The following is an 18,052-nucleotide window of genomic DNA, read 5'->3' as shown; positions in this document are numbered from 1 at the left end:
TGAAGCTCCGATAGGTGCTGGAGCTATACATAGCCTTCAAAATGACTTCTGTAACGCAATTGCGTTCCAGGCAGAGAGCTGTCACTGAGTTTCTTTTGAAGGAAAACCAGAGCATCGCAGATATTCATAGCCGCTTGCAGAATGTCTACGAAGACCTGGCAGTGAACGAAAGCACCACGAGGCGTCGGTCATCATCATAACAAGGTCGCGCAAACCTGTCCGATCTCCCGAAAGCCATCTGGCCATACACAGCTCCTGAAGTGCTGGAGCGTGCGGACACTCTCATTCGAGGTGATCGACTGAACACAATCAAACGTCTCGCTGCTTAAATGAACGCGTCTCTTAGTAATGTTGACACACTCATCCACCAGTTGGGGTACTCAAAGATGTGTGCCCGGTGGTGGGTCCCTTGCCGCCTAACAGAACACCATAAAGATCAACGAAGGACCAATTGTTTGGCCCAACAAAGGATCCACTCCTCAGGAAGCAGTATGTGGATGATGGGGAGGTTACTGATGCAGCAAGACGCTGACCCCGACATCGACCAGCAGAGTGGTACCATGGGCTATAAAGGTCCTCCCAGTAAGGTGGCGTTAGTCTATCGCATGAACGCAGATTCTTTTGAAAAATAGGGTTCTGTAGCCAAAGGAGGGGGAGTAACGTGATGTATGGGAATCCGAATAAAACCAACCTGTTTTCAGAAAAAAAGTGTTGCATTACTTATTGTAGGTTACCATTGGTTATACATTTTTTCGTCAAGAACAAGCTGAGATGTACTCAAAATGTTCAAAGTTTATTTGAAGGGCAAAAAACTACACTCCTGGAAATGGAAAAAAGAACACATTGACACCGGTGTGTCAGACCCACCATACTTGCTCCGGACACTGCGAGAGGGCTGTACAAGCAATGATCACACGCACGGCACAGCGGACACACCAGGAACCGCGGTGTTGGCCGTCGAATGGCGCTAGCTGCGCAGCATTTGTGCACCGCCGCCGTCAGTGTCAGCCAGTTTGCCGTGGCATACGGAGCTCCATCGCAGTCTTTAACACTGGTAGCATGCCGCGACAGCGTGGACGTGAACCGTATGTGCAGTTGACGGACTTTGAGCGAGGGCGTATAGTGGGCATGCGGGAGGCCGGGTGGACGTACCGCCGAATTGCTCAACACGTGGGGCGTGAGGTCTCCACAGTACATCGATGTTGTCGCCAGTGGTCGGCGGAAGGTGCACGTGCCCGTCGACCTGGGACCGGACCGCAGCGACGCACGGATGCACGCCAAGACCGTAGGATCCTACGCAGTGCCGTAGGGGACCGCACCGCCACTTCCCAGCAAATTAGGGACACTGTTGCTCCTGGGGTATCGGCGAGGACCATTCGCAACCGTCTCCATGAAGCTGGGCTACGGTCCCGCACACCGTTAGGCCGTCTTCCGCTCACGCCCCAACATCGTGCAGCCCACCTCCAGTGGTGTCGCGACAGGCGTGAATGGAGGGACGAATGGAGACGTGTCGTCTTCAGCGATGAGAGTCGCTTCTGCCTTGGTGCCAATGATGGTCGTATGCGTGTTTGGCGCCGTGCAGGTGAGCGCCACAATCAGGACTGCATACGACCGAGGCACACAGGGCCAACACCCGGCATCATGGTGTGGGGAGCGATCTCCTACACTGGCCGTACACCACTGGTGATCGTCGAGGGGACACTGAATAGTGCACGGTACATCCAAACCGTCATCGAACCCATCGTTCTACCATTCCTACACCGGCAAGGGAACTTGCTGTTCCAACAGGACAATGCACGTCCGCATGTATCCCGTGCCACCCAACGTGCTCTAGAAGGTGTAAGTCAACTACCCTGGCCAGCAAGATCTCCGGATCTGTCCCCCATTGAGCATGTTTGGGACTGGATGAAGCGTCGTCTCACGCGGTCTGCACGTCCAGCATGAACGCTAGTCCAACTGAGGCGCCAGGTGGAAATGGCATGGCAAGCCGTTCCACAGGACTACATCCAGCATCTCTACGATCGTCTCCATGGGAGAATAGCAGCCTGCATTGCTGCGAAAGGTGGATATACACTGTACTAGTGCCGACATTGTGCATGCTCTGTTGCCTGTGTCTATGTGCCTGTGGTTCTGTCAGTGTGATCATGTGATGTATCTGACCCCAGGAATGTGTCAATAAAGTTTCCCCTTCCTGGGACAATGAATTCACTGTGTTCTTATTTCAATTTCCAGGAGTGTATTATTTATTATTCATCAATTCCTGTTTAATCTGCTGACTGAGATAACATAGTTAAATTCACTAAAAGTAATATATTTAAAGCAGTATACCAAAAACTTTAAAATCTAAACTAAGACTTCAATAGTCACTCTCTCCATAAAACTTCGATAGCATAATCGAAATTACTCTCATCGGGCAGCACAATGGAACTAACATTGCATTCGCAATACATGGGTAGAGATATTCTGTACTGGTCTGGATATATACGGTAAGTACAAAATGTCAGAATCTCTTTGCCCATGGATGAAGGAAACTGGGATGGAAATTAAAAAATACAACTTTCGTTTCGGTGCAATAAATCACATTGATGTCAGGACGATACATCGAAAAATACATCGATGTTTCCACACATCGAGTTTTCTTTTTTTCACGATTGAATGTGGATACGTTTCTCATAAATATATTTGAACCTTAAGGAAAATATATGCTTTCGTAATTTCCACAATCTTTTATTAGAAACTAGCGAACCTGACAATGCTTCGCAGTCGGTAAATTTGTATGGGAATTTGATGTATCGTCTCTAGCCATCTCCATCTCTCCCTGTCTGTCCACTTCCTCATGCCCCTCTCCCTGTCCATCTCGTCCTTTCCCCTCTCTCTGTCCATTTCCTCCCCCCACTCATGTCCCTCTTCATCCCTCCCCCCCCCCCTCTCTCTCTCTTTCTCTGACATTGAGCCTTGTTTATTGTTATTTCAAACAAAACCTTGATTCAAGAATGAATTTGCTAGAAATGAATGGGTAGACCAGCTAGAGTCACTGGTCTACAGGTTATGAGAGATGCATCTCCACCAGCTGGGTCTGTGAGCATAGTAGCTTCAATGAGAGTATTTCGCGTAGCTTTAGCCTGTGAATGGGTAAGATTGCAAAGTTTCGAAAGATTCATGTACCATAGGATTCTAGAAAAAAGCCGATAAAGCATAAACACAACTGCAAGAAACGAAACAAAACAGCACATTGTTGTGAATACAATTTTTTAAAATTATTAATAGGGAGGAAGAATATATATATCGGAGAAAAAATTGCCTATTGATTTAAATGCTCTGCTACCACTGTTAAAACTGACAGCGAGGAAGAAAGCTAAGTGAAACATTTTCACAGCACAGTAGAGCAACACATTTTCTCCCGCATTCGGTTTTAGCAAAAAACCTGTACATTCAAATAATAAAAAGTCCAGGTTGGAATACAAACAATATTGTGAAAAGGATAGATTGATACTCACCGTAAATATGATACACTGAGCTGCAGGCAGGCACAATGAACAAAATGTTTCCAGAAAGGAAAAAGACCACACACAGGCACACAAGCAAACAAATCGCACGCACACGTGACCGCTGTATCCGGCTGCTACGGCCAGAATGCAACTGCTACAACGGAAACAGCAACCTGGAGTGTGGCAAAGAAGGGTATATGTGAAGGAAGAGGAGTGAGTGCTGCCTGGGGGAGTGTGGAGGGACTGGATGGTGGCAAGACAACACTTCCAGGCAGAGCATCAGGAGCGTGGGGAGGAAACGGGGAGCCGGAAGGGAGAGGAACAGAGAAGCGAAAAAGACTGGCAGAGCAGCACACAACAGGGAGAGGGGAAAACTGTTATCTGAAGGGTGTGGGGACAATAGGTTACCGTAGGTTGAGGCCAAGCTGGTTTGAGGAATGGAGAACGTGCTGTAAGGGTAACTTCCATATGAGTAGTTCAAAAAACTGGTGGTGGAGAGGAGGATCAAGATGACCCAAGTTGTGAGGCAGCCATTGAAATGAAACATGTTATGTTCAGATGAATTTTGTACCACAGGGTGGGATCCTGGAGGACGGCTGGTTGGTAACCCTACTAATGCAAAAAGCTGTGCAATGATTTCAGCAGAGCTGGTATACGAAGTGGCTAGTTTCGCAGGTGCTCTGGCGTCTGCTGGGGTAGGATAAGCCTGTGACAGGAATCCAGTAGGAAGTGCTGGGTGGATGGATTGGGCAGATTTTGCGAGTAGGTTCTCCACAGGGATATGATCCTTGTGCAAGGGATTGGGATTGGGAGCAGTATAGCGATGGACTAGGATGTTGTGGAGATGGGTGGGCGACGGGGCTTCATACTAGGAGGGGTGGTGAGATATCAGATAGGATGTCCCTCATTTCAGGGCATGATGACAGGTAATAAAAGCCCTGTAAGTATGTGGTTCAGTTGTTCCAGTCTTGTGTGGTGTTAAGTGAAGAAGGGGGCGCTCCTATGTGTATGGTTGGGACGGTGGGATGATTGGGAGTGTGTGTGTGTATGGCTCGGGAAATCTGTTTGCATGCTAAGTCCGGGGGTGAGTGCCTGTCTGTGAAGGCCTTTGTGAGACCTTCAGCATACTGAGCAAGGGAGTTCTTGTTACTGCAGACCCAATGTCGCCAGGTGGCCTGGCAGTACGGGAGGGATATTTTGATGTGGAAGGGATGGCAGCTGTTACTAACTTCATTCTAACACAGAGCTACTTGTCCTTTGAGGGGGTATATATATGGACAAATACGCAGCAGCTGGAGGCAGCTGTCATGTGTGTGTGAGGCGTGCTTGCTTCTGTAAATATGTGTATGTGTTACCTTTCCCTTCTGGGGATGGCTTTGGGTGAAAGCTCATTGTATAAGTCTTTTCGTTGTGACTGTCTGCAACTCCTAGTGCCATCTTTATGGTGAGTAGGAGTCTATCCTTGTCATAAAAACTGAACTTTCTTCTTCAAAAAATTACATAGCCAGTGTCTGTCTGAATGCTTATTAGAGTATAGTCCAAAGATTTGAAGTAAATCAATGAAGAACTAATCGAGATGTTTGCTGACAAGGTTTCCCTATCGTATGTTATTCATTTGAGGCGCTGAGAACCATAAGGGCCTAAAGCACACCTACGTCGATTTTGAGATTATAGCTTGTATGCCCGCTTCTCACATCTGTTGACCAGGTTTATCAGTGCTGTGCCCCTATACTGTACACATGTACATTTGCGAAAAACTGTCTCAACAATCTGATGTTCATATATTCATTTCCATATGGACCCATAGGACATTGGTGCAGGAATTCTCAATGGGTACACTGATGCCCATTTTTTCGCAAAAACTGGAAGTTCTTGAAGGAATGCCCCACCACAACTTAACATTCCATGATTTCAGCAGTCAGTGTAAACTGGATGCTGAGGATTTTACAACCTTTAAGAGTGTAACTGACTTCACTACGAAATAAAAGTTGATGTTTGTGGTAATAATGTACAATTCCGAAATTTTACAGTGGTGAAATTTTCAACCGTTTTCAGTGAACTTTTGTTTAAAATAACAAATTCTTCTGAAGTCGTCATAGCCCACTGTTTCCTTCAAGTCACACCGAGGCAGACCAGATTTTATTTCCCCTCAGTTTACGGATGACTTGCAAAATCTAATGCCCAAATATGTAGGTGGAAAGGAAGCGTCAAACTTGAAACACAAAGACTGGGCAGAACTGCTAGATCAAACTTGAAACGCATAAACTTGTACTAAACCACTAGATTTCACGCCTGAAGTGAGCAGACAGTTTCATGTGAACCTCAAGCCGGAGAATATGCTTAACGAAAATGATGTCAACGAGGACCATGAAGTGTAGGGATAGGCTATAATTGTGTGTGTGTGTGTGGTGCATTTAATAGTTCTTTATATTCTGATTCTAGTATCAGATTAATTACAAACTACACAACAATCAAAAAGACACTGTTGTTACTAGTCTATAAATTAAAATGTTTTGGAGCAATATTAATAATAATAATAATAATAATAATAATCGTAAATATTAATTGAGAATTATTGATAACATAAAGTTGGTACGTAAATTTCTATAAAAATGTAAATGATGATAATTGGTTAAAAGACAAGTCGGACCTATGAGACTGGTGCTTTCCCTGCAAATGTGCATTTCACAAAGGTCTATTTTTCTCAAAACTTTGTGTCTGTGCTTTGGATCCTTATGTTTTCAGCCCCTCGTGTATTAAAAAATATATGGCCTATGTCTGTCCAAATGTTTCACAGAAATTGTGTAAAAATTTGAAGTGCATTTGCCTAGAAGTTTTCTAGATTTTTGTCGACAACATTAAACAACGTCTCGTCTCTAGTATGGTACAAGGCTTAGGGCACCAAATTGCGACGTGTGTTGGTGGGGCGGAAAGACTGACCTTCCGGAGCGAGTAGGGCAGCTCGCCGCGCAGCTCGGACAGGCGCGGGTTGTGGTGCAGCTGCAGCTCGCGCAGGCCCGTCAGGTTGGCCATGGCCGAGCCGTCGACGACGCGCAGCGCCGGCATGTACGTCATCACCAGCGTCGTCAGCGACTCCAGGGACGCCGGGAACGGCCTGGGAAGGCGCAGGAAGCAACACTCAGCACCGGCTCTCGCCTTACACGTTCCCAGCTTAGGAAAGCAGTTACTCGCACGTGGGGAAGCATTCCTGGGGCTACGATTTCTTAATACGAGGGGCGTTTGGAAAGTCCGTGCTAAGTCCGAGAGATGGCACTAGCGGCGCGCATCGAGTGTATCGAGGTCATGTTTAGTTAGTAGCATCTTTGGAAAGAACGCACACCAAGTTTCAGCCATATTGGTCTATTTCTTTGTGTTTGGCATTCGTGTGAATCAAGGAAGTCGAGTCATTGTCAAAAAATAGACGAAAAATAATTTCGTGTGGTGATTAAACATTACGTTATGAAAAGCAAAGCACCTCAGTAGACTAAAGAGAAGCTTGATAAACATTACGGTGACTCTGCACCTTCGATTAGAACAGTTTATAAGTGGTTTCAAAATTTTCGGAGTGGCCATATAGGCACAAGTGACGCTGAACGTTCTGGACACCCTGTGGAGTTTACGGCTCCAGAAATCAATGATAAAATCCATGATATGGTGATGGATGAAAGAAGAGTTAAGGTGCTTGAGATTGCTAGTGCTGTGGGCATCTCGAATGAACTGGTACATAATATTTTGCATAACCATTTGGACCTGAGAAAGCTATCCGCAAGATGTGTTCCGCGAATGCTCACGCTTGACCTAAAACGGAATCGTGTGAAGTGTTGCAAGGATGGTTTGCAGCTGTTCAGTAAGAATCCGCAGGACTGTAAGCGTCGTTTCGTCACTGTCAATGAAACATGGATACATTACTATACTCCTGAGACCAAACAACAATCTAAACAATTGGTTACCAAGGGAGAACCTGCACCAAAAAAGGCGAAGACCATCCTTCGCTGGTCCTGGCGGAGGTTCGAGCCCTCCCTCGGTCATGGGTGTGTGTGTTTGTCCTTAGGATAATTTAGGTTAAGTAGTGTGTAAGCTTAGGGACTGATGACCTTAGCAGTTAAGTCCCATAAGATTTCACACACATTTGAACCATCCTTCGGCCGGTAAAGTTATGACGACTGTCTTTTGGGATTCGTAAGGGATAATCCTCATCTACTATCTGGAAAAGGGGTAAAACCATTACAGGTGCATATCATTCATCGTTGTTGGACCGTTTGAAAACCGATCAAAAGAAAAACGCCGGCGATTGGACCGCAAAAATGTCCTTTTCCATGACGACAATGCACCAGCACACACCTCAGCAGCTGTGGTCGCAAAATTAATGGAAATAGGATTCCAACTCGTTTCATACCCCCCCCCCCCCTGTTCTCCGGGCTTGGCTCCCTCGGACTCCTATTTGTTCCCCAATTTGAAGAAATGGCTATCGGGACAAAGATTTTTTTCAAACGAGGAGACGACTGCAGCAATTAATAGCTATGTTGCAGACTTGGACAATTCCTACACTGCTGGCCATTAAAATTGCTGCACCACGAAGATGACGTGCTACAGACGCGAAATTTAACCGACAGGAAGAAGATGCTGAGATATGCAAATGATTAGCTTTTCAGAGCATTCACACAAGGTTGGCGCCGGTGGCGACACCTACGATGTGCTAACATGAGGAAAGTTTCCAACTGATTTCTCATACACAAACAGCAGTTGACCGGCGTTGCCTGGTGAAACGTTGTTGTGATGCCTCGTGATTTTTTTTTGGTCATCAGTCTACTGACTGGTTTGATGCGGCCCGCCACGAATTCCCTTCCTGTGCTAAACTCTTCATCTCAAAGTAGCACTTGCAACCTACGTCCTCAATTATTTGCTTGACGTATTCCAATCTCTGTCTTCCTCTACAGTTTTTGCCCTCTACAGCTCCCTCTAGTACCATGGAAGTCATTCCCTCATGTCTTAGCAGATGTCCTATCATCCTGTCCCTTCTCCTTATCAGTGTTTTCCACATATTCCTTTCCTCTCCGATTCTGCGTAAAACCTCTTCATTCCTTACCTTATCAGTCCACCTAATTTTCAACATTCGTCTATAGCACCACATCTCAAATGCTTCGATTCTCTTCTGTTCCGGTTTTCCCACAGTCCATGTTTCACTACCATACAATGCTGTACTCCAGACGTACATCCTCAGAAATTTCTTCCTCAAATTAAGGCCGGTATTTGATATTATTAGACTTCTCTTGGCCAGAAATGCCTTTTTTGCCATAGCGAGTCTGCTTTTGATGTCCTCCTTGCTCCGTCCGTCATTGGTTATTTTACTGCCTAGGTAGCAGAATTCCTTAACTTCATTGACTTCGTGACCATCAATCCTGATGTTAAGTTTCTCGCTGTTCTCATTTCTACTACTTCTCATTACCTTCGTCTTTCTCCGATTTACTCTCAAACCATACTGTGTAGTCATTAGACTGTTCATTCCGTTCAGCAGATCATTTAATTCTTCTTCACTTTCACTCAGGACAGCAATGTCATCAGCGAATCGTATCATTGATATCCTTTCACCTTGTATTTTAATTCCACTCCTGAACCTTTCTTTTATTTCCATCATTGCTTCCTCGATGTACAGATTGAAGAGTAGGGGCGAAAGGCTACAGCCTTGTCTTACACCCTTCTTAATACGAGCACTTCGTTCTTGATCGTCCACTCTTATTATCCCCTCTTGGTTGTTGTACATATTGTATATGACCCGTCTCTCCCTATAGCTTACCCCTACTTTTTTCAGAATCTCGAACAGCTTGCACCATTTTATATTGTCGAACGCTTTTTCCAGGTCAACAAATCCTATGAAAGTGTCTTGATTTTTCTTTAGCCTTGCTTCCATTATTAGCCGTAACGTCAGAATTGCCTCTCTCGCCCCTTTACTTTTCCTAAAGCCAAACTGATCGTCACCTAGCGCATTCTCAATTTTCTTTTCCATTCTTCTGTATATTATTCTTGTAAGCAGCTTCGATGCATGAGCTGCTAAGCTGATTGTGCGATAATTCTCGCACTTGTCAGCCCTTGCCGTCTTCGGAATTGTGTGGATGATGCTTTTCCGAAAGTCAGATGGTATATCGCCAAAGTTATATATTCTACACACCAACGTGAATAGTCGTTTTGTTGCCACTTCCCCCAATGATTTTAGAAATTCCGATGAAATGTTATCTATCCCTTCTGCCTTATTTGACCGTAAGTCCTCCAAAGCTCTTTTAAATTCCGATTCTAATACTGGATCACCTATCTCTTCTAAATCGACTCCTGTTTCTTCTTCTATCACATCAGACAAATCTTCACCCTCGTAGAGGCTTTCAATGTATTCTTTCCACCTATCTGCTCTCTCCTCTGCATTTAACAATGGAATTCCCGTTGCACTCTTAATGTTACCACCGTTGCTTTTAATGTCACCAAAGGTTGTTTTGACTTTCCTGTATGCTGAGTCTGTCCTTCCGACAATCATATCTTTTTCGATGTCCTCACATTTTTCCTGCAGCCATTTCGTCTTAGCTTCCCTGCACTTCCTATTTATTTCATTCCTCAGCGACTTGTATTTCTGTATTCCTGATTTACCCGGAACATGTTTGTACTTGCTCCTTTCATCAATCAACTGAAGTATTTCTTCTGTTACCCATGGTTTCATCGCAGCTACCTTCTTTGTACCTATGTTTTCCTTCCCAACTTCTGTGATGGCCCTTTTTAGAGATGTCCATTCCTCTGCCTACTGCCTACTGCGCTATTCCTTATTGATATATCTATAGCGTTAGAGAACTTCAAACGTATCTCGTCATTCCTTAGTACTTCCGTATCCCACTTCTTTGCGTATTGATTCTTCCTGACTAATGTCTTGAACTTCAGCCTACTCTTCATCACTACTATATTGTGATCTGAGTCTATATCTGCTCCTGGGTACGCCTTACAATCCAGTATCTGATTTCGGAATCTCTGTCTGACGATGATGTAATCTAATTGAAATCTTCCCGTATCTCCCGGCCTTTTCCAAGTATACCTCCTCCTCTTGTGATTCTTGAACAGGGTATTCGCTATTACTAGCTGAAACTTGTTATAGAACTCAATTAGTCTTTCTCCTCTTTCATTCCTTGTCCCAAGCCCATATTCTCCTGTAACCTTTTTTCTACTCCTTCCCCTACAACTGCATTCCAGTCGCCCATGACTATTAGATTTTCTTACGCCTTTACATACTGCATTACCCTTTCAATATCCTCATACACTTTCTCTATCTGTTCATCTTCAGCTTGCGACGTCGGCATGTATACCTGAACTATCGTTGTCGTGTAAGGAGGAGAAATGTGTACCTTCATGTTTCCGACTTTGATAAAGGTCGGATTGTAGCCCATCGTGATTGCGGTTTATCGTATCGCGACATTGCTGCTCGCGTTGGTCGAGATCCAATGACTGTTAGCAGAATATGGAATCGGTGGGTTCAGGAGGGTAATACGGAACGCCGTACTGGATCCCAACGGCCTCGTATCACTAGCAGACGAGATGACAGGCATCTTCTCCTCATGGCTGTAACGGATCGTGCAGCCACGTCTCGATCCCTGAGTCAACAGATAGGGACATTTGCAAGACAACAATCATCTGCACGAACAGTTCGACGACGTTTGCAGCAGCATGAACTATCAGGTCGAAGACCATGGCTTCGGTTACCCTTGACGCTGCATCACGGACAGGAGCGCCTGCGATGGTGTACTCAACGACGAACCTGGGTGCACGAATGGCAAAACGTCATTTTTTCGGATGAATCCAGGTTCTGTTTACAGCATCATGATGGTCGCATCCGTGTTTGGCGACATCGCGGTGAACGCACATTGGAAACGTGTATTCGTCATCGCCATACTGGCTATCACCCGGCGTAATGGTATGGGGTGCCATTGGTTACACGTCTCTGTCACCTCTTGTTCGCATTGACGGCACTTTGAACGGTGGACGTCACATTTCAGATGTGTTACGACCCGTGGCTCTACCCTTCATTCGATCCCTGCGATACCTTACATTTCAGCAGGATAATGCACGACCGCATGTTGCAGGTCCTGCACGGGCCTTTCTGGATACAGAAAATTTACGACTGCTGCCCTGGCCAGCACATTCTCCAGATCTCTCACCAACTGAAAACGTCTGGTCCATGGTGGCCGAGCAACTGGCTCGTCACAATATCGTGTAGCTGCATGGGCAGCTGTACCTGTACACGCCATCCAAGCTCTGTTTGACTCAATGCCCAGGCGTATCAAGGCTGTTATATCGGCCAGAGGTGTTTGTTCTGGGTACTGATTTCTCAGGATCTATGCACCCAAATTGCGTGAAAATGTAATCACATGTCAGTTCTAGTATAGTATATTTGTCCAATGAATACCCGTTTATCATCTGCATTTATTCTTGGTGTTGCAGTTTTAATGGCCAGTAGTGTATTATTCGAAAGGGATCAACAAATTGGAACAGCGTTGGATGAAGTGTGTAAGTCTAAAAGGAGACTATGTCAAAAAATAAAAAAGGTTTACCCCCAACATGCAAATGGTTTTTTATTTTTGCACGGACTTTTCAAACGCCCCTCGTACTTCAGCATGTGAATTTGAAATACACTGACACAAAATTGAAAGTGAAAGTGAAAGTTTTACATCACTTCGTAATTCATCAAACGTTGTGGAGATGTCCATTACGTAATGTGTACTAAATGATTAAACTTACATTCCATTCTGAAGTGGTGTCCATCGTCAGCGTCAGTATAAGGTGTGACACCCATGTGAACGACAATATGTGTTTCAGGAACATGAAGGAATTCTTCACAATGACGTGCAGATAACGATCATGGAGGTGAATAGTGAGTGTACGGGGGCCGGGGGGAGGGGGAGGGGCAGACAAAAATATAGAAACACCAAAACCATAACACAGTACCGTACCTAATATGGCGTAAGAAACCCTTTGGAATTCAAGACAGCTTCCAACAGTCTGAGTGGATACGTAGAGGTCTTTCACGGTTTTCAAGGGAATCTTGTACCATTCTCCGTGCAAAATAGAGGCAAGCTCAGATAACCATCATGGAGGTGAATAGCGACCACGCACCCATCTGTCGAAAGTACACCACAAATGCTCAGTGATACTGAGATTTGTTGACTATGGTGGCCAGGGGAGACGTGACAATTTATCCTCGTGCTCACAAAACCAATGCAGGAGGATGTGAGCTTAGTGAACGGCGGCTCTGTTGTCTTGGAGCACAGCGCCGCCATTTAGGGAACGGACGTGATCAAGCAAAATAGCTAGATTACCCTTGTCAGTAACGCGACCTTGCAGAATAATTACGGGGCACAAGGAATAGCACAATATGGCTGCCCAGATCACCACTGAACACCCACCGTGTTTCACTCTTCGGACGCAAGGTCGGCCAAAAGTTAGTGCGAAACAAGGCTCATCCGACCAAATGACTTTCTTTCTTTGCTACACAGTCCAGGTTGCACGGCTTCAGCACCATGTTTTCCTCTTGTGGCCATTTGCATCACTGATGGGTGGTTTTGGAATTCCAGCTTGCCCGGCAATTCAAAAATGGCTTTAAGCACTATGAGACTTAACATCTGAGGTCATAAGTCCCATAGATTTAGAACTACTTAAACGTAACTAACCTAAGGACACCACACACATCCATTCCCGAGACAGGATTCGAACCTGCGACCGTACAGCAGAGCGGTTCCAGACTGAAGCGCCTAGAACCGCTCGGCCACAGCGGCCGGCGCCCTGCAGTTCCCTGCTTACAGAGGTCCCTTCATATTGTCCTGCTGCTCACAGGCTTCGCCAATGCGACTTTCAGTTCTGCAGTGAGTTGTGCATCGGTCATCCTTTTATTATTCGTCACAGTCCTCTTCAATGACCGTCTGTCGCGATCACTCAACACTCAATTTCGTCCGCGTTGCGACTTAACGGATGCCGTTTTTGCACTTTCCCTATACGTGGTATAAATCTTCGATACGGTGCCTCTTGTAACGCCAAACACTTCGGCTACCTCGATAACGGAAGCAGACACCATACGAGCGCCAACAATTTCACCACTTCCTAATACCTTTAGATCCGACGCAGTGCAATCACAGCCACACAGAACAGTGTTATGACCGTGGCCGACATTTGGGACGTGTTGAGAACACTGCATAGGTGCCGTTCGCCGTTACATACTACAGCGGCACTCGTAGGTTGAGCTAGCATCTGCATTTATATTCAAACATGCATTTCTCGCGGTGTTCCCATATTTTTGTGGAACCCTTGTATGTTGTATTCATTGTGCCGAGGAAGCAAACAGCTCCTGTATTTCATCTTGAGGAATACCTTCCCATTCCTGAAAGAGTTCATGTGTCAGTTCATTAACATTGTTGGCTGGTATGCTAGCTGGCATTGCTTTCCAGACTACAGATGACAAATCAGGTTATTTGGCAGGACAGCCAAGGGTCCGTACATCTGTCTGTGAACTTCAGTGTTAGGCCTCACATTATCCTGCTGTAATATACAATTTGCTATCCTGCTTACCAAAGATATGGCAATCGTAAAATGCGTTTTAGACAGGTACGTGCCGAGTAAATCTGGGAGGGGCGGGAAAAACCCATCGTGGTTCAACAACAAAGTTAGAAAACTACTGTGGAAGCAAAGAGAGATTCACTGCAAATTTAAACGCAGCCAAAACCCCTCAGACAAACAGAAGCTAAACGATGTCAAAGTTAGCGTAAGGAGGGCTATGCGTGAAGCGTTCAGTGAATTCGAAAGTAAAATTCTATGTACCGACTTGACAGAAAATCCTAGGAAGTTCTGGTCTTACGTTAAATCAGTAAGTGGATCGAAACAGCATATCCAGACACTCTGGGGTGATGATGGCATTGAAACAGAGGATGACACGTGTAAAGCTGAAATGCTAAACACCTTTTTCCAAAGCTGTTTCACAGAGGAAGACCGCACTGCAGTTCCTCCTCTAAATCCTCGCACGTAAGTGTCCAAGGAATAGAAAAGCAGCTGAAATCACTCAACAAAGGAAAGTCGACTGGACCTGACGGGATACCAATTCGATTCTACACAGAGTACGTGAAAGAACTTGCCCCCCTTCTAACAGCCATGTACCGCAAGTCTCTAGAGGAACGGAAGGTTCCAAATGATTGGAAAAAAGCACAGGTAGTCCCAGTCTTCAAGAAGGGTCGTCGAGCAGATGCGCAAGACTATAGACCTATATCTCTGACGTCGATCTGTTGTAGAATTTTAGAACATGTTTTTTGCTCGAGTATCATGTTGTTTTTGGAAACCCAGAATCTACTATGTAGGAATCAACATGGATTCCGGAAACAGCGATCGTGTGAGACCCAACTCGCTTTATTTGTTCATGAGACCCAGCAAATATTAGATACAGGCTTCTAGGTAGATGCCATTTTCCCTGACTTCCGGAAGGCGTTCGATACAATTCCGCACTGTCGCCTGATAAACAAAGTAAGAGCCTACGGAATATCAGACCAGCTGTGTGGCTGGATTGAAGAGTTTTTAGCAAACAGAACACAGTATGTTGTTCTCAATGGAGAGACGTCTACAGATATTAAAGTAACCTCTGGGGTGCCACAGGCGAATGTTATGGGACCATTGCTTTTCACAATGTATATAAATGACCTAGTAGATAGTGTCGGAAGTTCCATGCAGCTTTTCGCGGATGATGCTGTAGTACACAGAGAAGTTGCAGCATTAGAAATTTGCAGCGAAATGCAGGAAGATCTGCAGCGGATGGGCACTTGGTGCAGCGAGTGGCAACTGACCCTTAACACAGACAAATGTAAAGTATTGCGAATACGTAGAAAGAAGGATCCTTTATTGTATGGTTATATGATAGCAGAACAAACACTGGTAGCAGTTACTTCTGTAAAATATCTGGGGGTATGCGTACGGAACGATTTGAAGTGGAAGGATCATATAAAACTAATTGTTGGTAAGGCAGGTGCCAGGTTGAGATTCATTGGGAGAGTCCTTAGAAAATGTAGTCCATCAACAAAGGAGGTGGCTTACAAAACACTCGTTCGACCTATACTTGAGTATTGCTCATCAGTGTGGGATCCGTACCAGATCGGGTTGACAGACGAGATAGAGAATATCCAAAGAAGAGCGGCGCGTTTCGTCACAGGGTTATTTGGTAAGCGTGATAGCGTCACGGAGATGTTTAGCAAACTCAACTGGCAGACTCTGCAAGAGAGGCGCTCTGCATCGCGGTGTAGCTTGCTGTCCAGGTTTCGAGAGGGTGCGTTTCTGGATGAGATATCGAATATATTGCTTCCCCCTACTTATACCTCCCGAGGAGATCACGAATGTAAAATTAGAGAGATTCGAGGGCGCACGGAGGCTTTCCGGCAGTCGTTCTTCCCGCGAACCATACGCGACTGGAACAGGAAAGGGAGGTAATGACAGTGGCACGTAAAGTGCACTCCGCCACACACCGTTGGGTGGCTTGCGGAGTATAAATGTAGATGTAGATGTAGAAGTCCAAAGAATTCTTGCCGCATAATGGCAAGCATTCGGCCTCCCTTCAAGATTATCAAAAAAGTCTTTTTGTCATATCCAGTTGGTCTCCATATCATCCAGGAGTTGTAGAGGTATAGATCTCAAGAATCGTTGTTTTCACTCACCTTTAATCAGGTCGTTTGCGGATACGTTAGGGTCTATCTGACCGACACAACCAGAAGCGACACTCGTCGCTGAATGCCACAGAAGACCACTCGATGTAGCTGGCTCTACACCATGCATGTCCCTGATGTCTGTGGTATGGTGATGGCACAAAACAATGCAAAACAACTCATACCTCAACCCAGCTTGCTGACGGTTCTTCGTGACACTCCTGCTGTAACCTCTTGCCGTCTGTCTATTCGTCAGTCGACCAATCCCACGATCTTCTTGGGGTGCCGTTCTGCTCTTGTCACCTCACTGTTGTTCTGAGCACATCTCTTGACCATCATGTACTCACATCGTTCTTCGTCTGCAGGAGTGGCACTTTTTAACACGTTTTTATTGGATCGCTTTCTCGTCTGTTGGTCTCTTCGGTACAAATGTTCCAATTGATTTTAAACTAACTTTCCAGCCAGCTACAAATTTGAAAAATTCGATATAGGTCAGAACCAGATGACAGCGCTTTCGTGACTGATGTGTGGCGGAGGGTGATTTCCACAGGTATTTCCCCCTTTACTTGTTCTAGTCGTGAGGGTTCAAGTGGTTCAAATGGCTCTAAGCACTATGGGACTTAACGTCTGGGGTCATCAGTCCTCTAGACTTAAAACTACTTAAACCTAACTAACCTAAGGACATTACACACCTCCATGCCCGAGGCAGGATTCGAACCTGCGACCGTAGCAGCAGCGCGGTTTCGGACTGAAACACCTAGTACCGCTCGGCCACAGCGGCTGGCTAGTCGTGAAAGGTTCGCCGTAAGAATGACTGCTGCTAAGCCCCCGTGTGGACTCGAATCCCTCTGATTTTATCTCCATGGGGTATCCCCAAGATGTGAGCAGGAGGAAGTAGTATATCGGTTGACTCAGGTGAAGAGAAACTGAACTAAAGCTAAAATTTCCCACTCGTCTTTGTTGTAATCTTATAAAAAATGTTTCAAATCGACTGAAAAATTTCACATACTCAAGACTAAAAGCAGAAAATAATTATTTTAATTTATGTTTTTCAATATAAAACGTATTAAAAAGTATATAATAATTTCTCGTAGCCTCATCCAGATTCTTATCCCTGTACAGATATTCCTGAAAATTTGTGCTTAAGAATTTTTAATAGCTACAAATATACTTGTAAAATTTGAAACGAGAAACGGAGGGTGCATGTAATAGATAATTCACTGAAGTGCCAAAGAAACTGGTATAGCCATGTGTATCCAAATACACAGATATGTAAACAGGCAGAATACGGTACTTCGATAGGCAACTCCTATATGATGGGCTTATTTCAATAGTGGTACAAGTCAATTTTTGTTCATTGTGAAATACAGAGTCCTAAAGTTAAATGAGCGCTGAAAAATCTGCAGTTGAGATACCAGAACTATTCAAGCATTTGGCATCTTGTTAGAGATGAACCTTTCTTTCTGTTTGTTCGGAACATTAATTTCAGAAGCATTATAGACAGAAAAGTGGAGGTAATGGACTTGTACCACTAGTGAAATAAGCCCTTCATATAAGACATCAAGTGCCTGACGCAGTTGTTAGAGCGGTTACTGCTGCTACAATGACAGGTCATCAAGATTTAAGTGAGTTTGAGCGTGGTGTCGTTAAAGTCGGCGCACGAGCGATGAGCCACAGCATCTCCGAGATAGTGACGAAGTGGAGATTTTCCCGAACCATTTCACGAATGAGGATATCAAATTAAACACGTTTCAGCTGACTTGTATCCAAAATTATTTTATTTGGCAACCAGTTTCAACGTTTTACTGCGCAATTTTGAGGCCCCTGACCGACGTATGAAGATTCTATCTCGGCTGTGATCAAAACAGG

General features: G+C 45.0%; 1 protein-coding gene across 1 annotated transcript in view; it reads right to left on the bottom strand.

The window, feature by feature from the left end:
* Window positions 1–18,052, bottom strand: part of LOC126203276 (leucine-rich repeat-containing protein 15-like) — a 123,479-nt gene that overhangs the window by 20,112 nt on the left and 85,315 nt on the right. The window contains exon 6 of the mRNA XM_049937532.1: window positions 6,429–6,603. Coding sequence (XP_049793489.1) covers window positions 6,429–6,603 — 175 coding nt within the window. The remainder of the gene's footprint in view (window positions 1–6,428; window positions 6,604–18,052) is intronic.

This window comes from Schistocerca nitens, chromosome 9 (assembly GCF_023898315.1).
Source record: "Schistocerca nitens isolate TAMUIC-IGC-003100 chromosome 9, iqSchNite1.1, whole genome shotgun sequence".
NCBI classification, from domain to species: Eukaryota; Metazoa; Arthropoda; class Insecta; order Orthoptera; family Acrididae; genus Schistocerca; species Schistocerca nitens.
Note: the sequence above shows the minus strand (reverse complement) of the source record. Positions and strands in the feature narration are given on the sequence as shown.